We start from the raw sequence: 26014 nt of genomic DNA on the forward strand, positions 1-26014 counted from the left end.
GAGACCCTTTAGAAATTGGTTTGTTTCATGTCTTGATACTTTTGGAATACTATTCCTCAGTGGTGACTGACGATTAGATGAAGCAAGAACATAAAGAAGCAGGAATAGGCTGTCTGGTCCTTCCAGCCTGCTCTGCCACTCAATAAGATCATGGCTAATCTCCCCATGGACTCAGCTCCACTTACCCGAATTTTCACCATATCCCTTAATTCCTTTATTTTTCAAAAAAGTGTCTACCTTAGCTTTAAAAGCAATTACTGAAGTAGTGGCAACTACTTCCCTGGGCAAGGAATTCCATGGATTAACACCACTCTGGGTGAAGAAGTTCCTTCTTAGTTCAGTTCTAAACCTGCTTCCTCTAATCTTGAGGCCATGCCTTCTTGTCCTTGTTTCACCTAAAGTAGTAGAGTCATAGCGATGTACAGCACAGAAACAGACCCTTCGGTCCAACCCGTCCATGCCGACCAGATATCCTAACCCAATCTAGTCCCACCTGCCAGCAGCCAGCCCATGTCCCTCCAAACCCTTCCTATTCATATATCCATCCAAATGCCTCTTAAATGTTGCAATTGTACCAGCCTCCACCACTTCCTCTGGCAGCTCATTCCATACCCGTACCACCCTCTGTGTGAAAACGTTGCCCCTTAAGTCTCTTTTATCTCTTTCCCCTCTCACCCTAAACCTATGCCCTCTAGTTCTGGACTCCCCGACCCCTACCAGTAGAAACATCCTATTTCTATTTTAATCGATTTTCTTCATAATTTTATATGTTTCTATAAGATCCTCCCCCTCATTCTTCTGAATTCCAATGAATATAATTTGAATCTATTCAGCCTCTCCTCATAAGCCAACTCCTTCAACTCCAGAATCAACCAAGTGAACCACCTCTGCACCCCCTGCAGTGCCAGTACATCCTTTCATAGGTAAGGAGACCAAATCTGCACAGTACTCCAGGTGTGGCCTCACCCTCACATTATACTGCTGTAAAATTAAACTCATCTCCTTTAGAAATGAAGGACAAAATTCCATTTGTCTTCCTAATTACCTGTACCTGCACACCAACCTTCTGCAAGATGTGCAATTCATGTACAAGTACACCCAGGTCCCTCTGCAAATCAGCATGCTGCAACATTTTACCATTCAAGTAATAATCTATTTTGCTGTTACTCTTATCAAAATGTATGACTTCACGTTTGCTAACATTGTATTCCATCTGCCAAACCTTTGCCCACTCACTCAATATATCTATGTTCCTCTGCAAAGTTTCACAGTCCTCTGCACACTTTGCTCTTAGTGTCATTGGCAAATTTTGACACACTACACATGGTCGCCAACTCCAAATCATCGACATAAATTGTAAATAATTGTGGTTCCAACACCGATCCCTGAGACACACCACTAATCACTGATTGCCAACCAAAATAGCACTCATTTATCCCCACTCTTTGCTTCCTGTCAGTCAACCAATCCTCTATCCATGCTAATACTCTACCCCCAACAACATGCATCCTTATCTTATGCAGCAGCCTCATGTATGGCATCTTGTCAAAGTTCTTTTGGAAATCTAGGTACACCACATCCACTGGGTCCCCGTTGTCCACCTTGCTTGAAATGTCTTCAAAGAATTCCAAAAGATTTGTGAAGCATGACCTGCTCTTCACGAAGCCATGCTGCATCCATACAATGGGACAGTTTCTTTCGAGATATCCTGCTATTTCTTCCTTAATAATAGTCAAGCATCTTCCCCACTACAGAGGTTAAGCTAACAGGTCTATAATTCCCCATCTTTTGTTTACCTCCCTTTTTAAACAGTGGTGTCACATTTGCAAATTTTGGAAAATTACTGCCAGACCACATGCTATTTCTCCTACCATCTCCTGCCATCGGCCATCCCTGCCTGGGATGCATTCTATTAGAGCCAGAAAACTTATCTATCCTTAGCTCCATTAGCTTACCCAACACTAGCTTTTCTGTAATAATAATTGTTTCCAGGTCCTCACCTACCTTCCTCTCTTTGTCACTTACTGGCATGTTATTAGCATCCTCCACTGTGAAGACCGATACAAAGTACCTGTTTCCACACTAAGTAATCTGATCTAATCTTTTTGTTGACCTTTAAAATTTTCCCAATCCTCTAGATTCCTGCTGTTTTTGGCCACTTTGTATGCCTTCTCTTTCACTTCGATAGCTTGCCTTATTTGCTTAGACACACAGGACAGGTTATCTGTCCTCTTACCGGAGTCTTTGCTTCTCACCGGAATATACTTTTGCTGAGCACTGTGAAAGATTTCTTTGAAGGTCCTCCACTGCTCATCAACCGTCACACCATAAAGTCTCTGTTTCCAGTCTACTTTGGCCAGGTCCTCCCTCATTCTATCGTAGTCCCCTTATTCAATCATAGGACCCTGGTATTGGATTTTATCTTCACACTATCCAGCTGTATTTTAAATTCAATCATATCAAGCAAAGCAGGAGAAGGCTTACTTGGATTTTAAAAAGTAGAGACTAATTGGATCTAATGACCTGTTTTGGTACGACAAATCTGATGTAATATAGTAGCTTTCCCATCTTCTATGTTTTCATCTCCTAGTTTCCACCTTGGGCTTTTGTATGTGTTTTGATTTAATTTGATCCATTGCAATAAGAATGGATTTCTGATGCTCAGTTCATTAAGTTTGACAACACAATCAGGAATGTTACACTAGATAAAGATTGATATCTTAATTAATAAAAACATGATTAAATTAGTTGATAAACTGTAACCTAATCTTACCGCAAACACTCTACAAAGTGACTGCAGATGTTTTCAAATCTAATATGACACTGCTTCACAAAACTAATTAAGCTTATGGAACAAAAATTACATGAATCGATTTACTTACAGATCAGAAAATATAGGAACTGCTGAACTGAGGCCTAAATGGATTTTCTGAGTGCAAATGATGAAAAGGCGAAGTGAAATTGAATATTTAAACTATTGCAGGAAACATGGTCATTATTTGGGGGGCAGGTGGGATGGGAAGTATAGGTGTTGTTGTTTTGTGATCTTATCACCATTGATTCTCTCCCCACTTTGGGACTGAACTTCAACTTTGGAGGAGTCACAAAACTGACGATACTGGATTTTTACTCCATGGACTTCACTGAAAATGAGCAAGGTGTACAAAGGGCAGGTGATCTGCAGCATAAACAAAATTTCAGGCCCATTTGTGGTTTCTTCGATTAGCTTGCACAAAGCAGATGTATAAATTTTCATTCAAGCCTAGTTAATGTGTTATGATTTCAAACTGTCCAATAAACTTTAACTGCTGAATCAGAGATCAATAACCCTAAAGTCACACAGCAAGATATACTTTCATAAATAATACACTAGAAGATTAACACTTCCCTGTTTATTCACGTAGTGAAAAGAAATAATAATGATAGCAATGAGGCTTTTTAAAACGATTAATGTGACTCAATAGCAGATCATTGAACTCCTATTAGGAACATAGAAAACCTGAGGAAGTTTGCCTTTTACCATCCTGACAGTTACATGATACAACATTAATATAATTATTTGCTAATCATAGTAACTAATCTTTGTCAATTAGATCCTGACATTAAAGTCAATTCCCAACAGTGGCATGCTTTGGGAACCATAGGTCCAAAAGCAACATTCCCTTCCCAAATATGCTAGTTATGTCTCATACTTCATATACTGTATACAGTACTGCTGTTGGTGTCCAGGTTGATATGTCAACACCATCTGATATGTTTTTCAATCCATGCCTGTACATCAGTTTCAGTGATTCTATTGTAGTAAAAATCATCCTAAGAGTGGAATTTCTAACCTATGAAGCAGCTGAAAAACATAATACAAGCATTTCAGTGGCTCCTCAGGTTTGATCCAATACCATATTGGAAAAGCAACGCTGAAATTCCATCTTTCTGACTGAATTTGAGGAATGCAGAAATGGGACAAAAAATTAATATTAATCGAGAATTCTAATAACATTAAAAACATGACTCATTAAAAACTGTGACAGTGTATACATAAATGAGTTACCATAGAAAATTGATTTGTGCACAGATTAATTTTAGGGCAGGTTTGCTAAATTACACATCAATCGCAATGTCTATCACAGTTGAGTCACTTGCAAATCAAAATCATACTGCAATGAAAGAAGCCATATGGCCTTTTGTGCCTGCATAACTTCATTGAAAGAGCTTTCCAATTAGTTTCACTTCCTTGTTGTCTCCATATTCCTGCAAGGTTTTCCTTTTCAGAACATGTTCAATTTATTTTGTGTATTAATTGGAGTGGAGAAAGCTATAAAAAAGCTCAATATATTTTTTTTAGTTGTGAAATATTTTGATGGTGCAAGTAGGGACAGTTTTAGTTTCAGAATCACTTGCCAGTTTAAGATGGTCACTGGGACAGGAGAGTGATTATTCTGGTAGAGTTGGCAAGAGGTTAATCCTGCAGCAAACATCTGTCATTATGGAGGAGAAAACATGAGGTAGAGAGGAATAATGTTTTACATTTATGTCTTAAACTGTATAGAATTGATAATTTCATGCTTGCAGACAGGATTCTATGCAATAAGAGCAGTAACATCGTGTGAACATCATTAAAAGGTCAGTAAAAGATATAAATCCTGAAAGATTTCAGTTATGTATCAGGGTTCAAAAGCTGAGATTGCTCTTAGAGCAGAGGTTAGAGGGAGATTTAATAGAGGTGCTCAAATTATGAAGTCTTTTAATAGGACACTTGAAAATTGGTTTGACTAGCAGAACATCAGTAACAAGGGGATACAAATTTAATAATTAGCAAAAGAACCTCAGCCAGATTTAAAATGCAGTTGGGCACCTGTGAAGTACTATCAGTCTGGAGCTGTCCTACATTGCTCCTACGTCTGAAGAATTGCCCTGGACATGGTCAACAGATGAAAGTTAAATTCCTATTTTTGCAGCAGGATGAAGAGGTCCTGATGGGTGAGATGGTGTAGAGGAGGGCAGTTTACTTTTCTCAGGACTGTCCGGAGACCACATCACCAGACCCTGCCAGCTTGGTTCAAGGTTGCAACTTAGGTGGGTGCAATTTTCAGTCCAGAAGAACAACCAGCAATGCCACAAGGAGGTTAATGATTTTCTCTACTCAGTGAGGTTAAGTGCCACTGTCTTCTGTTACATCACATTCTGCTACTGCACTCCTCTCCCACCAAGTCTCATGGTCTACCACTCTCCATACTTCATGCAACATTTCCCTATTCCAACCTCTCATTCACTACTCAATCTGCATGGTCTCTGTGCTGCCTACTTATGCATTCAGGACACCGCACCATTTTTACCCATCTCCAGCAATACTATTGACCACACCAGTCACTTTCATCTCAGTCTCTGTCTCATTTGAAGTGAAAACAGCTCACAATTTGGCAGAAAAAAAAGATGAGATGATTGTGTTGGGACATCTGCCTACTCAGCCCCAATAAAGAGAGTATTCTTGCCTTAATGGGAGAGGACAGAGACGGCCCATGTAGTGATGTCAAGGCTTCAGGTCTGAGCAATCTAGAAAGATGACTTCATGTAATTCAATTCCATTGTAGAACATTCACAAGGAAATCCTCCTCATATTGTTATGGCTGATGCTGCCATGTTGTAGGATGCTGAAGATGCTGTTTCATCTGAGGAATGACATCATAACAATGCTGTGGCTCATATGGATCTCCTTTGTCTACCCTTTATTTAAATGTGTCTTCTAGTTTGAATGAGATTAAAAAAGATCAATTGGAGTGCTTTGTCTTGACGGTACACTTACAAGGCCTGGGCATGGAAGCCTGATGGCAAGGGGCTATCCTATGTCCCTTGTTGATTTTAGTGGAAAGAGGTATTGCATTGCAGACTTATTGGGCAGCATCACATAATGTTTTAACCTTCACCTCTGAACAGAGTTTAGAGCCACTGTCACCCTTTTGTATCCTGAAGATGCTGGTGACTGCTGTCCAAGATGGAGCCCCAACGGAGTAAGTAGCGAACTATTGTTGCAAGGTATCTACCCAAAGTTTGTGAGAAGATTTGTAGCTCGAGTGCTCGTTGCTGTGGTTCTGTTCGCCGAGCTGGAAGTTCTTATTGCAAACGTTTCGTCCCCTGTCTAGGTGACATCCTCAGTGCTTGGGAGCCTCCTGTGAAGCACTTCTGTGGTGTTTCCTCCGGCATTTATAGTGGCCTGTCCCTGCCGCTTCCGGTTGTCAGTTTCAGCTGTCCGCTGTAGTGGCCGGTATATTGGGTCCAGATCGATGTGTTTGTTGATGGAGTTTGTGGATCAGTGCCATGCTTCTAGGAATTCCCTGGCTATTACAGGGCAAGCCAAACAAAGAACAGCCAGGGAATTCCTAGAAGCGTGACACTCATCCACAAACTCCATCAACAAACACATCGACCTGGACCCAATATACCGGCCACTACAGCGGACAGCTGAAACTGACAACCGGAAGTGGCAGGGACAGGCCACTATAAATGCAGGAGGAAACACCACAGAAGCGCTTCACAGGAGGCTCCCAAGCACTGAGGATGTCACCTAGACAGGGGACGAAACGTTTGCAACAAGAACTTCCAGCTCGGCGAACAGAACCACAGCAAGGTATCTACCCATTGGGTAGTATCCATGGAAGACAAATGACTGTGAATCTCCTGCATCTCTGCTGCATTGTGAAGGCCTCTATAATTGCAAGTTCCACAATAGGGGTCAGATCCACAATAGCTGGAGGCTGGTAGTAGTCCTGGGCTTGTGCACACGTGTTTCTGTTTCATTTGTACAGTTATCCTTAATGTAGCATGACAGAGAGAACCTGTGTGCCTGGATACACTGGAGAGAGCTCCAAACAGTGTACATGGACAACATGAGAAACAAAACAACTCCTTGGTAGTGGGATCATGCAGCAGACACAGTACACACAAATAACATTTGAACTGTGGCCTCAAAACATTGGGACATGGAAACACCTAACATTAAGCCAGTAGGATGCATCTACATGGACTTTGCACATTGTTGCTCAATGATATTCAGATATCTGTTGCTCAAGCCTTTTCGCACACATACAATCACAAATTGCATGTATGGTTAGCAATATTGTGGAATTCCGCGCCCCCCCAACTCCCAAATTACCCCAAAATGGAACAACATTGTATTTTGGATAATGGTGTGGAAAGTCCGAAAGCTTAGATTGTGAAATGTGCAACGTTGAAGGCTAAAGGACATTGTTTAGGCCACTTTTGGTATAATGTGTGCAATCTGGCTTCCCCCCTTATAGAAAGGATGTTATGAAACTTTAAAGGATTCAGAAAAGATTTACAAGGATGTTGCCAGGTATAGGGAGAGGCTGAATAGGCTAGGGCTGTCTGCTCTGGAACGTCAGAGGCTGAGGGCTGACCTTATAGAGGTTTATAAAATCATGAGGGGCATGGATAGGATAAATAGACATGGCCTTTTCCCTGGGGTGAGGGAGTCCAGAACTAGAGGGCATAGGTTTAGGGTGGGGTGGGGGGGGGGGGAAACTTAAAAGGGACTTAAGGGGCAAGCTCTTCATGCAGAGAGTGATCCGTGTATGGAATGAGCTGCCAAAAGAAGTGGTAGCTGCTGATACAATTACAACATTTAAAAGGCATCTGGAAGGGTATATGAATAGGAAGAGTTTAGAGGTATATAGGCTGGGTTCTGGCAAATAGGACTAGACTAGTTTAGGATATTTGGTCGGCGTGGTCGAGTTGGACCATAGCAGAAGTTTCCGTGCTGTACATCTCTATGACTCCATGGTAGGTGGTTGCTATTTTGGCAAATAGGTTGAATCTTTCTCAGCCACTAAACATTGCTTTGCATCACACCAATGAGTAGCTTTAACTAATACAAAACAATTAGTAGCTTTAATTAAAATAAAACAAAGAACAGCAGATGCTGAAGATCTGAAACAAAAACTAATTGCTGAAGAAACTCAGCAGGCCTGGCAGCATCTGTGGAGAAAACAAAGCTAACACTGAGTCCAGTGACTTTTCTTGAGTACTCAGTTACACCTTAGTCAAATCCATGAGGTCGGTGCTTGTCCCTGCATGCAAAGTGTCCTGGCAGCATCATTACAACAAAAGATGCCAGTGCACTCCAAGAAGTGCAGCACTGAAATGGAAAACTACATTTTAAATGGGTGGAGGCACACCATGATAATTGGGTGAGACTGGTACCTGATTGATGACAACCTTGAGGGTGCGGGAATTCACTACCTCTGGGGCATACTGTGAAGATGTTGGTGACTGCTGTCCAAGCTGGAGCCCCATAGGAGCAAGTTGTGAGTTGCCGTTGTAAGGTAACTACTCAGACTTTCATGTGGGAATTGATGCCATCTAGTTTCTCTCCAATACATGGGAGAAAATGAAATGTGGATCAAAAAGGCAAAATTAGGTTCTATTAACATGAAAATGAGCAAACCCACAAAAATGATCCACAACTGTACTTCCCCAGGCCTAGAAGAGAATCCCTACAAGTGTGGAAACAGGCCCTTCGGTCCAACAAGTCCGAAGAGTAAACCATCCAGACCCATTCCCCCTACACTATATTTACCCCTGACTAATGCACTTAACCTACACAACCCTGAACACTACGGGCAATTTAGCGTGGCCAATCCACCTAACCTGCACATCTTTGGACTGTGAGAGGAAACCGGAGCACCTGGAGGAAACCAATGCAGACACGAGGAGAACATGCAAACTCCAGACAGACAGACAGTCTCCCAAGGTTGGAATCGAACCCAGCTTCCTGGCACTGTGAGGCAGCAGTGCTAACCACTGAGCCAACATGCCACCCCTGTCTAGCTCTGCTGTCAGTTGTAATGTTCTGAGATTAGTGCCAATGTACAAGAAGTTTGGTAGTCTTCATCAAACCAATAAGGATGTGGGAACTTCATACTAAGTTTGCATTTTGCCCAATGGAAAAAGCCCTCTGCAAACAGACAAACAAAAATGGTATGTCACATGTCTTTACCAGATTGTTGGGAAGAGAACTCCTAAAAGAGTCAACAATATTGATACAACAGCAAGTATGAACAATATTTCTTTAATTTGTAAAAGCTGCTCTAAAGCGGGGAAAGGCAGCCAAACATGGGTCTGAATTTCTGTTGAGGTAGCAGATCACCCTCTCTTTAGTTAACAGTGCTAGGAACCAGGAACTGGCCTTGAAGCTGTCCTATGAAATAACTGAATAGCAGAACAGATTCAAGTCTGAATGACCATCTTGCGACTCTACATAACTCTTTTCACAGATATCATTACCAGTGTTAGCATCTCCAAACTGCTCAAGCTATAACTATCCTATCAATTATCCTCTAACATTAGATAGCAACTCTATTCTTTCCTATTGAACAACTGATTCAGGCAATAAAAACCATCCCAAATCTAGCATCCACTGACTCAGTTCCAAACGTCTACTGCCTTGGAGGCACTTAGTTGATGATCAGACAACTGACAAGTTCAAATTTGACTTTAACAGACTCAATAATAATGATTCCACTATTTGGCTCTCTCCTACAGCCCTTCACATTCATTATCTTTAAATATTCTCATATTTGTTCCCTTATAAGACATAATAGGCCTAACCCTTATTCCCAGAGCTAAAGCAGTAATAACCATATATATGTAGACTACATACAAGAAATGAAAATGAAGTCATCACATCTAGGGTTGCATTCAAAGAATAAAATCTATTTATCACGCAAACATCATTGGAGTGTAAATCTCACACTCATTTGATAATGTGTTTAAATTAAGCTTCACTCCTGTAAACTAAATTCTGCAAAGTTCTTATTTGTCTTGTATGAAAGAAAAACTCACTTTCTCACTCCAAATCCAATTTTCATCAACACATTTCAACTGTAATGTTTATAACTATATTAGAGCATAAGTGAGAACAATCTTATTCAAAAGGTATAATATTTTACTGCTAAATTGTATACAATAAAACAATAACAGTCATGAGAAATCATTTCTTGCTGGAAGAATCCAGTAGATCTTTTGCTTCATTGATCTTTGCAGCCAGGTATGGTGATCCTCCTAAAATTATAGGGACATAAATGAGCTCTAGTTTAATTTAGAATTGCAAGGTTCTCTGGCTTCTTAACGGTTTTCAAGTTCTGACTCTTGTTCTATTTGCAATAGTGCTCAGCAATAATTAGGGAGAAAGTGAGGTCTGCAGATGCTGGAGATCAGAGCTGAAAATGTGTTGCTGGAAAAGCGCAGCAGGTCAGGCAGCATCCAGGGAACAGGAGAATCGACGTTTCGGGCATAAGCCCTTCTTCAGGATTCCTGAAGAAGGGCTTATGCCTGAAACGTCGATTCTCCTGTTCCCTGGATGCTGCCTGACCTGCTGCGCTTTTCCAGCAACACATTTTCAGCTCAGCAATAATTAAACAATGCAGTTACCCGATAAAACATTGGTGTACAATATCCAGCATTTTAAAAAAAGCTTCCACTTACACAATCAGAAGTTGACAGAATAAGTGACAATTCAAACCATCATGACTGTACTAGCTTTTGAAAGGACTATCCAATTCACATGTCTGCTCATTCACATAACACCAGAAATATTTCCATTTCAAACAAAGGAAGTTGTGGTTCAGTAGCACAGAAGATCTGTGTTCAAATTCCACTTGTCTGAGAGGTATATTAACATGCCTGAAAAAGTTCATTTAAAAACATTTATATCCAATACCCTTTGAAAGTCAAAATCTGCTCCCATTGTCCATTCCGGCAGTGCTTCTCAGATCATAACTAGGAGCATTAAAAATTAAACTATTTTTGACTGTACACTTACAGCACCTAGATTTCACTAATTTGATTTGATTAGAAATAATAATATTTACCTTCTACCATTCCCTCAAGAAAGGGTGCACAAGTAGATGTGCAGGGCTGAGAACCTGAGCTTTATATTGTTTCACACTCTGGTTATGTTGTAACACAGCAGCTCCCAAATAGTGGATTACAACCTCAATTGAGGGACTGATTATGTCTGTCCAGGGTGGGCATGTGGGTTGGTTTGCTGCTGAAATCCTCAGGATAAAATTAGAAGATTATTTGACTTGTCTCACATCAACGCCAATGACTTTAAAATGTCTATAGGAAAGCTTGGTGAGATGGTATGGGAGTTGCTAAACCCAAGTGTAAATGTTAATAGTATCTGCTTCTTACAAGGTCAGTGAAAAGAAGTGGCTCAGATGAGGTAATAGACTGATAAGCACATAAAATAATAATGTCTTTACTTGCTACTAAACAAAATTTCATGATGTATATGTTGATCCATAATATGCAAACAATAATTATCTACTGAATGTTACTATGCTACTTTGGTTTTGTTGCTTGGCCTTTTAGGCATCAAGGGTCAAGTTAATTTTCAAGTGTTGAAAAGGGATAAAATTGAAAATTAAGAAATTAATTCTACAGCATTATCACTTCCAGTTTTAAATGTCTAATTCTCCAGTCAAATCTCCATTTTGACAGCAATTAATTTGAACATTAAATGCAAGCATTGTGCCCTCCATTGATCAAGCCTGACTTACCCCACAAGTGAACAATCACTTCACCAACAATGTTTAAGTTATACTGTGACCATACTTTACATAACAATTATTTTTGAAAAAAATGACCTTCGTTAAAAGTGATTTCAATACATTCTTAACTGACTAATTTGAAAATTAATCAAAATTCACTAAAGCAAAGTTTTATTCGCTGCAGATTAGTTGTTGAATATTTGTTACAAAAAGCCTCATTTAGTTCATTCATGAGTTATGCTTGTCAGAGTGGACCTCAGGAATACAAAGGGTGCAATCATTTTGATGAGGTTGTATTACAGGCCTCCCAACTGTCAGTGGGTGATAGAGGAACATACATGGAAAGTTTATGGAAAAATGTAATCATAGAATCCCTAGTGTGGAAACAGGCCCTTCCGCCCAACAACTCCACACCGACTCTCCAAAGAGTGTCACGCCCAAACCCATTCCCCATTACTGTAATTTACATTTACCCCTTTAACAATGCACCTAACCTACACATCCCTGAACACTATGGTCAATTTATCATTGCCAATTCACCTAAACTGCACATCTTTGGACTGTGGGAGGAAACCAGAGCACCTGGAGGAAATCCACATAGACACAGGGAGAACGTGCAAACTCCACAAAGACAGTTGCACAAGGCTGGAGTCAAAGCCGCATCCCTGGGGCTGTGAGACAGCAGTGCTAACCACTGAGCCACCGTAAAAACAACAGGATTACGGTGTTGGGTGATTTTGACTTCCTGTATACTGATTCGGACTCTATTAGTGCAGGAGTGTGCGCGTATATATATTGTGTGTGTCCAGGGTGGTTTTTTTTTTTTTAAACAAAATGTCAATAGTCCAATGTCAATAGGCTAGTGACCATACAAGGCCTGGTTTGGGGAATGAGCCTAACCAGATGCAGTTATGGACGCATGTTGTTTGTAGTGTGTTATATATATCATACATACACACACGCATATACATATATACATATGAAACTTGCTTGGAGGAAAATATAGGTGGCCTGATTAGTAAATTTGCAGATGACACAAATGTTGGGGGAGCTACATATAGTCAGGAGGATTGCCAAAGGATATAGCAGGATATATAGGTTAAGGATTTGGGCAGAGAAACGACAGATGCAGTGTAATCGGGACAAATGCAAGGTCAGTGCATTTTGGGAGATCCAATGCAGGAGGGAATTATACAGTAAATGACAGAACCTTTAGTAGCATCAATATACAGAGAGACCTAGGTTTAGAGGTCAACAGTTCTCTGAAATTCGCAACAAAAGTAGATAAGAAGAAATGTAGCATGCTTTCCTTCATCAGTCGGGGGCCCAGAGCGTAGAAATTGGCATGTCATATTGCAGCTAAAGAGATCCTTAGTTACGCCACATTTGGAATATTGTAGCATGATAGAAGCATAGACAGAATGGACAGTCAGTCATTTGTAAAAAATTCTATTACTAGAGGTCATAGGTTTAAGGGAAAAGGGGATACGTTTAAAGGAGATGAGTAAGACAGGTTTTCAAAAACAAAACAAAAAAGGTGTTATGTGCCTGGAATGCACTGCCAGAGGTAGTGGTGAGTCTGATGCAATAGCAACATTTAAGTCGCATCTTGTCAGATATATGACCAGGCAGAGATCCAGGCAGAGATTAGAGGGATTCAGACAGTATAGAGGCAAAAGGTTTTAGTTTAGAAAGACATCATGTGTCAGCACAGTCTTGGTGGGCAGAAGAGCCTGGTCTTGTGCTGTACTGTTCTTTGTTCTTTATTATTGGTTTTGATCACAATCGTAATAGCATAATATCCTTAAATGTCTTTTCATAATGAAATCATTATAATGCATGTTAATTGCTGAGAGAAAATATGACTGACCAAATGATTGCATTGTAATATTTGGTTATACCTCATCACTCTATAAACAGACCATTAAAAGTCAAATTTCAATAGCTATCTTCCCATTTTACAATCTACCCTTTTTTAAGACTACATGAATCCTGTATCATTTAAACTGCTTTACATCGGTGGTTACAGGAGCAGAGATACATAACATAAGTGGCACATTAATTCATAACATTCCTCTCCACCAGATATAACACCTAGACTAAACTCTAACCATTGATAATGATTTTTATTCAAGTACCAATATGTAAAAATCAGGCCCAAATCCAGGGATTAACAAGAGTACAGTTTAGACATGATAGCAAGTACACAGAAACTCACCCAACCCAAACGTGTAACGTATAAAAGCTACTCGTGAGGGCAAGCAGTATGTGAGGGACTGTTCAGTGTGAAGATGAATGGATGGTTTGATCCATGTTATGCTTCTATACTTCAATAGCATAAGAATACAGAAAAAACACTAATTGAGGGTAAGCAAGTCATTTAAATGGTCATACTTCATCAGCCATTATTATGGTTGTCTACTCCTGCTGAAACAATTACCGAGTTTACTTGCAAGGTGGCATGTGTACAAGACAACCCGACAAAGTAGGAATTAAAAAAACTGATTATTCTAATAAAAGATGAAGGTCAATACAGTACTCCAATCTGCCAGAGTCTCCACTCCATTTTGTCTGGGATCAGCTGTTTTGTTTTCACCCAACATATTCCAATGACTTCTTTTTCTGCAGGTTTGCCGATTTTTCATTTTCCTATCTCAGTCGGTGTTTCAGATTCCAAATCAATGTTAGGAGGCTATACCGAAAGAGTGACCATATTTGACTTTTGAAGGGTGAGAAACAAAACAGATGGATATTTTGGTATGATATTGGTCCATTACCTTTAGAGGAAGAGTTTTGATAAAAGGAGGTCAATTTGAAAGTTGGGAAGGTGAGCATAGGCTTTTAGTCTCAACATGAGTTTCAATGTAATGATGATGATTTTGGAGGAAAAAGATAAACATCAAGCTGCTTATTCAAAATGCCACTATTCAAGCTACATACTTACTTGGAATTTTCCTCAAAAGAAGTATCTTTAAAGATGTAATTCACCCCAAGGACAAAGGAGCATAATCATACAACTGCACCAAGCTATAGGATTTGTCATTTGGAGTCATTGAATCAAATTTAATGTAGAACCCTGAAAGATTCCAAGGAGAGTCCAGTTGGCATGAAAAAGGAATCTTAAAAGAGACCCTTGATTTTCTCAACCTCCACTCATGAGTGGTTAACCATTCCACACCTAACCTGGCCTTCTCAGAAATGACTGAAAGGAGGATTGGTATTGGTGAGATGGCATGCCAGTCAGCCAACAACAGGAAATATGGGAACAAAAACAAATTGCTGGAAAAACTCAACAGTTACAGCAGCATCTTTGGGCAGAAAGCAGTCAATGTTTCAAGTCCAGTGACCCTTCTTCAGAATTAGACTTTGGTCACTCTACTTGATACATTGGCTCTGCTTTCTGTCTGCAGATGCTACCAGACCTGCTGAGTTTCTGTTTATATTTCAGATTTCCAACACCTGCAGTTCTTTATTTTATTTTATTTTATTTTATTTCTGCTGATATTAGGTCCCAAAACCATTAGGCCTCAAATATCATATTCCGAATCAACAGAGAAAAAATTAGGACATTTACCAAATGGGCTATAAAACAGGATCCCGGAGGTGGAAAGATGTAAGGATGGTGACGTGGGTGGATTGACAAGAACAGCTGGAGAAATACAATTGGCCTGGAGGTAGTTACACAAGAGAAGAAGGGATGAGGCCTTGGGATTTTAACACATTTTTGAAAAACAAGAATTAGGCAGTCAAAGTAATTTAACAAGCACAAGGATAAATAATCTTAAGGAGTGCAAACCCAACCATCCAAATCAATGAACTGAGACATGGAAGGGCAACACTGACTTTCCACCATTGTGCTGGCAAGAGACTTTAAGACAGTATATCCATACCATTGAGGAATTAGAGAGAATTCTTCAGAGTTACTTTACTCAGGTTATCTCACTTAGTGTAGGATTTCAAATATTAACTTTTTACGCATTAAGACTCCTGATTAATCATTGCCTATAAACTTCTTGAAGTGACCGACAGGTGCTCACTCAATGCTGTAACCAATAACAAAAGAGAAATAAACGTTTAAAAGTTATGTGACTTTCCAGTCTAGATAATTAGAGTTACTCTCTAAGGAATTCAAACTGATCCATTTATTTGAAGTTTCCATTAAATATTATTCCTACCTCTGTCAGGATGATTCAAGAGCATAATTCTTTTATGGGCTTCTCCAACTTTTGTTCGAGAAGCTGATGAACTAAAAAGAGACACATCAATCTATACTCAACATTCATTCAAAACATCTCTCAAGGATAAAAGAAAAAGCTCCCACAATGGTAAACTGTATGAAATTTGAATCTAACCACTGAATCCACTCGACAAGCTGATCAATGTGTTTTCAGCGTTTTACCTTAAAATTCTGAATCCATCATTTAACATAATAGGTCACCATGTATTTATCACCAAGCACCCAGTCATTCATTTCAAGGAGAGTGAGCTGAAGTGTGGCCCAGATGTTCCCATTTTGCTTTATGAACTGGTGGAGATTGATAATACCTTTCCTGATTTGAGGACAAATTCTAGGTTAATACTTCAGCACAGTGCTGAGAGCACCAAACTTTTGGAATGAACCAATCTAACAATATGTGGCCCAAGTGGGAATGGTAAAGAATTTCAAGTGGTCAATTAGAATTCGACACTTAATGAAAGTTAAAAACTTCACAAGCACCCAAGTACTTACTGGCATCAAAATGCATTGAGATTTTGTAAAAAAATAACCTGCTGCTTTTATGAACATAGAACATAGAAAAGTACAGCACAGAACAGGCCCTTCAGCTCACAATGTTGTGCCGAGGATTAATCCTAATCTAAAATAAAATAACCTAACCTATGCATCCCTCCATTCACTGCTGTCCAATTGTATGTACAGCAGTCACTTAACTATCCCTAATGACTGCTTCCACCACCACCGCTGGCAACGCATTCCATGCATTCACAACTCTCTGCGTAAATAACCTACCTCTGTCATCTCCTCTATACCTTTCTCCTAACACCTTAAAACTATGACCCTTCATGGCCATCAATCCTGCCCTGGGGAAAAGTCTCTGGCTATCAACTTTATCTCTGCCTCTCATTACCTTGTACACCTCGATCAGGTCACCTTTCTTCTTCCTCCTCTCCACAGAGAAATGTCAGAGCTTAGTCAACTTCTCTTCATAAGACAAGCCCACCAGTCCAGGCAGCATCCTGCTAAACTTTCTTTGCCACCTCTCCAAAGCCTCCACATCTTTTCTATTATAGGGGTGACCAGAACTGGAAACAATATTCCAAGTGTGGTCTCACCATGGTTTTGTAGAGCTGCAGCAAAACCTTGCGGCTCTTAAAGTCAATCCCCTATTAATAAAAGTCAAAACACCATATGCTTTCTTGACAACCCTGTCTACCTGGGTGGCACTTTGAGCGATTGATGCATTTGAACACCAAGATCTCGTTGTTCTTCCAAACTGCCAAGCATCCTGTCCTTAATCCTATATTCAGCATTCAAGTTCGCCCTTCCAAAATGAATCACTTTGCATTTATCCAGGTTGAACTCCATCTGCCATTTCTCAGCCCACCGCTGCATCTTGTCAATGTCACGCTGCAGCCTGCAACAGCCGTCGATACTATCAACAGCACCTCCAACCTTTGTGTCATCTGCAAATTTACTAATCCACCCCTCAACCTCCTCATCCAAGATATTTAAAAAAACTAAAAGAGCAGAGGACCAAGATCAGAGCACTGTGGGACACCACTCACCACTGACCTCCAGGTAGAATACTTTCCATCTAAAACCACTCTCAGCTTTCTGTCAGCCAACCAATTCTGAATCCAGAGAGCCAAATCTCTCTGTATCCCATACCTCCTGATTTTATGAATGAGCCTACCATGGGGATCCTCATCAAATGCCTTGCTGAAGTCCATGTATACCACATCCACTGCTCGACCTTCACGTACCTGTCTCGGCACCTCCTCAAAGAACTCAATATGATTTGTGAGGCATGACCCTCCCCTTACAAAGCCATGCTGACTGCTTTTAATCACGCTATGCTTTTCCAAATAGTCCTAAGTCCGATCCCTCAGAATTCTCTCCAAAACCTTGCTGACCACAGACGTAAGACTGACTGGTCTGTAATTGCCTGGGATTTCCTATTCCTGTTTTTTAGAAGGGTAACAACAATCTCCTCCCCCAATCCTTGGGTATGGCTCCCATGGAGAGTGAGGAAGCAAAGGTCTTCGCCAGCGGTATAGCAACCTCCTTTCTCACTGCCCAGAGCAAACTAGGATAAATCTGGTCTGGACTTATCAATCTTAATAATTGCTAAACTTTCCAGCACATCAACTTCCTCAATCTCAGTCTGCTCAAGCTTTTTTCCCAGGTCCTCGAAGTTCTCATTCACAACAAGGTCCCTTTCCTTAATGAAAACCAAAGCAAAAAACTCATTTTCGGCTTCCCCTATCTGCTCAGACTCCACGCACAAGTTCCCTCCTGTATCCCTGATCGGTCCTACCTTCTCCCTGATCATTCTCTTATTCCTCATGTATGAGTAAAATGCCTTTGGGTTCTCCCTAATCCTTCCCGCCAAACATTTTTCATACCCCCTCCTGGCTCTCCTCAGTCCATTTCTGAGCTCCTTTCTGGTAAGCCTGTAATCCTCTAAAGCCGTGCGAGATCCTTGCTTCCTCCACCTTACATAAGCTGCCTTCTTCCTTTTGACAAAACGTTCCTCTGTTCTAGTCATCCAAGGCTCCTTAATCTTACACTTCTTTCCTGTCTCGGAGAACAAATTAATGCATCACTTGCAACAACTGCTCCTTAAACAGTTTCCACATGTCTTGTGCCCTTTCTGTGGAACAACTGCTCCCAAACTGGATTTGCCAATTAGTGTCCGATAGCGTCATAATTTCTTTTTCCCCAATTAAATAGCTCCCCATGGTAACTGGGGAGTTACCTTCTCCATGGCTATGGTTATGGTCACTGTCACCAAAGTGTTCTGACATCTGTCCTGGCTCATTGCTCAGCACCAAATCCAAAATGGCCTCTCCCCTCGTCGATCTGTCTACATTCTGAGTAAGGAAACCCTCCTGAACAGACCTGACAAAAACAGCTCCATCCAAACCATCGGCACTAAGGAGGTTCCAGTCAATATTGGGAAATTGAAGTCACCCATGAAAACAACCCTGCTACATATGCATTTATCCAAAATCTGCCAGCCTATGAGTTCTTTGATCTCTCTACTGCTATTAGGGGGTCTGTAAAAAAAAAACCCAGTGAGGTGGCTGCTCCCAACTTCCACCCTTACTGAAGTTTGGTTAGGACTAATTTATGTTACTTGCCATGAAGCAAACAGGGATAGGATACTTGCAGAGGCTCTTGATTTCCCACACTATCATCATGAACATTTATCATGATTCTACAGGATTGTTTTCCAAACCTACAGCAAGTAATCTGCAAATGTCTCTCTGAAATTGTAACACCTTAGCCAATGGGATTCCCAAAACAGCATCTACACATGAATGAGTGACAACACTTACCTGACACCTAATATAAGGGTGGCCTCACGCTTATTCATTTTTGCTTCAAATCCTCCTTTGTAATATGCTGGAAAGCTCTACAAGATAAAATGTCCCATAGTAACCCATCTGTTAATGATACATATATCTAGTAGAATATTTTGTTTGCTAAACTTATTTCTGTGATGCTGTATTTTGGAATTCTAGAAAAACATCTTTATTTATGGTCCGAGTTACCATTTTGAACCATTATTTGATCATTAAACACAAATTAAGTAACACAATAATTTAAGGATTGACAGGGCAAAGGAAGTAGCATCACAACAACCCCCAAGAAATTATTTCAGGATGGGTTTAATTGAGTTGCAATTGTGCTGCTAAGAAACTCCGTCTTATTAATGTAAAAATAAGAGTTGTATACAATGAAAGTTTCTATCTTTTTCCAATACTTTAAATATGCTTCTCAATCTAAAACTGCACCTAAACTGAGTGTAGGAGTGGCTTCTTCAGATTACCCCACATTATTTGTATGATAATCCAACCACTTCACAAGCAGAGTCTGCACTTTCCAAGTGTTCAGATCCCAACAGCTATTATGCTTGACTACTTGTTTACTGTCAGTAATTTCAAGTTCCTTGACATGTTTAAATGTTTTTTAGATTAGATTCCCTACAATGTGGAAACAGGCCCTTCAGCCCAACAGGTCCACACCGACCCTCCGAAGAGTAACCCACCCACACCCATTTCCATCTGACTAATGTGCCTAACACTATGGGCAATTTAGCATGGCCAATTCACCTGACCTGCACATCTTTAGACTGTGGGAGGAAACTGAAGAACGGAGGAAACCCATGCAGACACGGGGAGAATGTGCAAACTCCACACAGTCACCCAGTGCTAACCACTGAGCCACCATGCCACCCCAAACATTTCCTCTTGTGCTTGCAAGTGCTTTAACATTTTTTTATATCAAAAGGTACTACAGGAGAGATGTTGGTTGTTGTTGAATTTTTTTAGTAGTAAATCTGTGAGCATGAAACTTGTCAGATGTCTCATAGAAATGTTTCATCCATATCTACATAGATGATCTATCCATATCCTGAGTTGAGTGCTGGTTGTGATGACTGTTTCCTAACAGCAAAACCGTGTTTACACCTGCAGTACAAATCAACTGCAACAAAATTGGTTCATCTTTGTCTCGTGTGGATTTGGAAAGTCTTCATAACATACACTTTTTAAAAAAGATTTACTCTCAAGATTAAAAAAAACAAAGTGCTCGAGAAACTCAGTAGATCTGGCAATATCCGTAGAGAAAGAAACAAAATTAATATTTTGATCAATTATGACTCTTCTTTGGAACTGTTCAGAAAACTCATATCAGACTCAAAAAGTTAACTTTGTTTCCCTCTCCTCAAATGCTGCCAGGCCTACTGTGTTTCCCCAGTACTTCCTGGTTTTATTTCAGATTTCCAGCATCCACAATACTTTGTCTTTTTTTTTATTCTTGGAGTTGAACATAAAAAATAGGAGCAGGAGCAATTCTGCCCCTCGAGCCTGCTCTATCACTAACGTGATCATGGCTGATTTCATCTCGGTCTCAACTCTATTTCCTTGTCCACTCTCCAGTACCCTTTAATGCATTACTAATTTAAAAAGTCTCTCATTCTTAGAATTTATTTGGTGTCCCAGTGTCCACCACACTGAGGTAATGAATTCCACAGATTCCCAATCCTTTGAGAGAAGCAAGTCTCTGATTTAAATTTGCCACCCGTTAGCCTATGACAGCTCATTCCAGGTTGTCCCACAAGGCGAAAGGTCCACTCTACATCTAGTGTGTCAAGCGCCTTTAGCATTATTATATACCTCAATTAGATTTTTTCTCATCCTTTTGAACTCCAGCAAGTATAGGCCTAAACTGCTGAATCTCCTCCTCCTCTTAAGAAAAGCCTTTCAACTCCGAAAGTAGTCTAGGTGAATTTTCTCTGAACTGACTCCAATGAAATTACATCCTTGTTATATAAATGTGAGTAATGCTGCCAAGGCATTCTCTTGCTGAACTTACTTGCTCTGAAAGTTTGTAAAAATCTGGTTGGTTGATTATCGAGATTACTTTAGAAGACCTTAATGAAATATCTGAGTTTTTACAGCAATCCTCTTGTTTCAAGGCTTAAGATTCTAAATCCACTTTTTCCACAGATGATAAACATTTCTACCTCTCAGATTTTCTGAAAGAAGCAGCACGGTGACTCAGTGGCGAACACTACTGCCTCACAGCACCAGGGACCCGTGTTCGATTCCAGCTTCAGATGACTGTCTGTGCAGAGTTTGCACATTCTCCCTGTGTCTGTATGGGTTCCCTCCGGGTGCTCCAGTATCCTCTCATAATCCAAAGATGTGGCCATGCTAAATTGCCCATAGTGCTCGGGATGTGTAGGTTAGGTGCATTAGTCAGGGGTAAATATTGGATAATAGGGTAGAGGAATGGGTCTGGGTGCGTTACTCTTTGGAGGAACATTAACCCCTTTAACTTAGAGATGTCACAACATGGTGTGCTAACTCACAAGGTAACTTCCTTTATATTGCTTTGATTCATGTGAATTTACAAGAGTAGGTAATAAAGAAGCTATTTTAGTGTCAACAGTCTTCAAAGTACAGATTACCTAATAAGCCAACTCTTGCCATATAATTCAGATTCAAAGCACACTCGGGGCAACAAAGGATGATCATTTGACTTAGAAGGACATTCTCAGGTTATTGTAAAGAGCTTTACTGTCAATGAATTAATACTTGATTTACAGCTGCTTTTACAATTAAGGTAAAAACACAAACAGATTTGCAAATAGAGAAAAAATCCAAATGTCAAAACAAGCAACAGAATCATTGGTTGTGTGTGGGGCTGGCAGAGGAACAATTGTTGCTTCAGATACCTGAAGATTCTTTCTGCTATTCCTTAAAATGGCATGGAAATCAATGAGCTTAATACCTCTTCTGAAATACAGCACCTTTGACATCCAAGCACACTCTTGGCTTTCAGTTTAGTCAATGTACTCAAGTCTTAGAGCATCGTGAACACATGACTCTAAAATACAAATGTTACCATGGAGCCACAAAGCCACCCAAATTCTTGACAGAAAACCCCTCCCAAAAGTAATTTCATCAATTAGCATGCTTAGTATACAAGCTGTTCTGCACCCCAAAAATATGAGACATGCATAAAGTGATCAAATATCCAAGTATAATATTTTTGAAAAGTCAAGCACTGCTATTAGCACACCTACAGGACTAGGGATTCTTCTTGCCGTTTCTACAATTATTTGTTGAAGAGGTTTCCACAATCGAAATGCATGGCGACCTAAAAACAAAAAGAAAAAATCAGGTATAATTCTCATTGCCTTTTCAGTATTCAAAACAATCCTTAATGGTTTTTGATACATAAAACAAGAAGTCATTCATCCTTTGAGCCTGGCCTATCATTCAATGAGATCATGGTTAAACTATATCCTGATTTTATCCACCTGCCAGAGCTCCATAATCTTTAGATTTTAGCTTAATATAGTTACTATTAATCTTAGATTATTTAAAACACATTAACTGAGCTAACATTTTCTGTTTTTTTATGGGAGAGAGTTTCCCACTTCTACCAAACAAAGAGTGAAGCAAGTTTCCTAATGCTCTTATGAAATAACTGGTTTCAATTTATGCTCTATTATCTTAGAAACCTTCACCTGTGGAAACAGTTTACTTCTACTTACCTTCAGTTCCTTTCAAAATTCTAAAAATCTGAATTAAGACATCCCTTTAGAATAATAGGTAAAGCAAGGCTAGTTTAGTTGATTGTTCTTTGTAATTTAACCATGGGCACTTCGTAACATTCTGTTGCACACCTGTGAAGATCAACATATACCTTCCATCATGATGCCATGAATTGTATAAAGTAGTCCAAATGTCACCTAACCAAGTTTTGCATAGCTGAGGGAAAACATTACTGACTTTATGTTAAAGTTATAATTCAAGTTAAAATTCATTTTAAGAGAATGTTAGCCTTATTTTCCATAACTAGCAACTATATTTTGTTTTTTTTTAAATATAGAATCCCTACAGCGTGGAGGCAGGCCAATTAGCCTATTGAATCCACACCGGTCCCCTGAAGAGCATCCCACCCAGTCCCAACACTCTACCCTATCCCTGTAATCCTGCATTTCCCATGGCTAATCCACTTAGCATGCACACCGCAGCTGGAATCGAACCTGAGTACCTAGCACTGTAAGGCAGAAAGGCTAACCAATGAGCAATTCTGCCATTTGTGCATGTAGATGTCTCAACATCTTTGAAACTACATAGTTTCTAGCTTTTCAACATTTAAAAAAGAAATCTTTTTCTGGTTCAACATTGATGACCTCACTATCGACACTGAAATTCTTCAGCCATTGTTTTGCCTTATCACTTAATCAAGAGATGACTTTGTAATTTCACACCAACAGCTAAGCTACTGATGATTTATTCCATTCAGCTGCTACATTAGATCAAAACCACAAATAAAACAACAATTTTTGAACACATTGTATTAGGTTTTCACCTGTAATCAACTACATTGATTCTAGATCAAAATACCTGTTGTAGAGAGGTGACATTTACATAGATTTCTTTATGTCTTTTTCATACATATCCATATGAGGAATGGTTTACAACCCTTCCAATAGATTCTACCATAAGATAACACTCAGCACAGCAAGCTTCTACCGTTGGTTATGTCTCCAGGTAATGACACTGAAGAATATTTAGGCGGCTCCTTTGCATCTTGTGCATGTCAAGACACAGGATGTCATTGCTGGAAAAGAATGACTTCCCACTTAGACACTCAATGTTAACATTGTGCATTCCCAGATACATGATTTGCACAGATTCTGCTATGTGACTTAATTTCAATTTCAGGAAAGGAACTCCTGTTTATGCAAACATGATAGTTCTTTCCATCCAATAGCCTCAGTGAGGGTGCCACACAAGGGAACTAGTTACTGGATTCTGACTGGCTAAACATATCTCAGAGTATTACAGCCAGAAGGCACTCAGTATAGGAGTTCATGTTGCGGCTGTACAAGACATTGGTTCAGCCACTTTTGGAATATTGTGTGTAATTCTAGTCTCCTGCCTATCGAAAGGATGTTGTGAAACTTGAAAGGGTTAGAAAAGCTTTACAAGGATGTTGCCAGGATTGGAGGGTTTGAGTTATGGGGAGAGGCTGAACAGGCTGGGACTGTTTTCCCTGGAGCATCGGAGGCCAAAGGGTGACATTATAGAGGTTTATAACATCAAGAGGGGCATGGCTAGGGTAAATAGACAAGGTTTTTTTTCCCCATGTTGGGAGAGTCCAGAACTAGAGGGCATAGGTTTAGGGTGAGAGGGGAAAGATTTAAATTAAAATATGAAAGGGTTTAGAGGGATATGGGCCAAGTGCTGGCAAATGGGATGAGATTCATATACCCATCCTATTGCCTTTTAAATGCTGCAATTGTAGCAGTCTCTACCACTTCCTCTGGCAGCTCATTCCACACACACGCACCACCCTTTGCAAGAAAAAGTTGTCCCTTTGGCTTCTTGTAAATCTTTTGACATTTTGATCTCAATGCAGAGAAGCTCCTCATTCCTGATCTCTTGACTTTTTCAACTTTTACAATAATGCCCATGTTGATCAGTCCCTAATAAGATTCTGTCTATCATTTATGCTAACACTGCATTACCATAATAAGGGTATGCTGTCAGGAGTCGGTGACTTCAAGATGAAATGTTAAGCCAAAGCTTCATCTGCACTTTCAACATGAAAGTAAAAGAAATTCGGAAGCATTCTCCCCAATGCTTTGTCTAACATTTTTCAGTCTCAAAACACACAATCTGGGTATTTTCTCATTTTTGAATGGAGCATGTTTCTTAAATGAATTAACTATAAAGCATTTCAGAAGTCTCAAAGCATTATATGAATGAAAGTTTTGTTTCTTTTTGAACAGATGAAGGTCCATAATAGTTTATGAAGAAGTGCAGAAGCATGAAGTGAACTTTTGCTTTACCTGCAAAAGCTGCAGCTGCAACACCAAGTCCAACTGCTATAAGTGTTCTGCCCTGGGAAAGGAATGGAAAAATACAGTTTCAAACAGACATGCGAATAAAAAAGAGAAATACATTCAAGATTGAGAAAATAACCTCCTGCTCCTTTTTTTCCAGTGCCACACTTTTGACTCTGACCATCTGCAGTCCTCACTTTCTCCCAGTTGAGGTACTGGACAATTACAACATCCAATATGTTGACAGCAGTTGTCCAAATAATAAAAGGCAAAGTTGCTGCTCTCCTACCCCCTTACAGAGAGAGGATTGCGACTAGTTTAACTTAAGGGTCATCACATCTCAGGCAAGGGGAAAGATTAAAGAGAGTCCTTCGCAGTAACGAGAATTGAATCTACATGTTAGCACCACTCTGCGTCACAAACCCAACATGCAGGCAAATGAGCTAACCGAACCTCCTACCAAGCAATGAAGTACCGATGTATGATAAGAAGACATGGCTACTTCATTCATTGACATATTCTGTTAGCAACAAGATATATGGAGAAAGTGAGGACTGCAGATGCTGGAGATCAGAGCTGAAAAATGCGTTAGTGGAAAAGCGCAGACAGATCAGGCAGCATCCAAGGAGCAGGAGAATCGACATTTTGGGCATAAGCCCTTCTTCAGGAATGAGGAAGGTGTGCCAATCAGGCTAAGATAAAAGATAGGGAGGAGGGACTTGGGGGAGGGGCATTGGGAATGCGATAGGTGGAAGGAGGTTAAGGTGAGGGTAATAGGCCGGAGAGGTCGGGAAGAAGATTGCAGGTCAAGAGGGCGGTGCTGAATCTGGGGGTTGGGACTGAGATAAGGTG

General features: G+C 40.1%; 1 protein-coding gene across 3 annotated transcripts in view; it reads right to left on the reverse strand.

The window, feature by feature from the left end:
* Positions 1-9066: 9066 nt before the first annotated feature.
* Positions 9067-26014, reverse strand: part of LOC122554949 (dnaJ homolog subfamily C member 15-like) — a 24263-nt gene continuing 7315 nt past the window's right edge. Inside the window, exons 2-7 of one of the 3 annotated variants that reach the window (XM_043700407.1) lie at positions 25169-25220; positions 22385-22458; positions 19128-19204; positions 15743-15813; positions 14512-14643; positions 9941-10074 (exon numbers count right to left, since the gene is read on the reverse strand). In XM_043700407.1, coding sequence (XP_043556342.1) covers positions 14552-14643; positions 15743-15813; positions 19128-19204; positions 22385-22458; positions 25169-25220 — 366 coding nt within the window. In that variant the 3' untranslated portion in view covers positions 9941-10074; positions 14512-14551. Of the gene's footprint in view, positions 10075-14511; positions 14644-14984; positions 15236-15742; positions 15814-19127; positions 19205-22384; positions 22459-25168; positions 25221-26014 lie in introns of those variants that run through there. The other 2 variants (XM_043700409.1, XM_043700408.1) reach the window with 2 other exon arrangements.

This window comes from Chiloscyllium plagiosum, chromosome 12 (genome assembly GCF_004010195.1).
Source record: "Chiloscyllium plagiosum isolate BGI_BamShark_2017 chromosome 12, ASM401019v2, whole genome shotgun sequence".
NCBI classification, from domain to species: Eukaryota; Metazoa; Chordata; class Chondrichthyes; order Orectolobiformes; family Hemiscylliidae; genus Chiloscyllium; species Chiloscyllium plagiosum.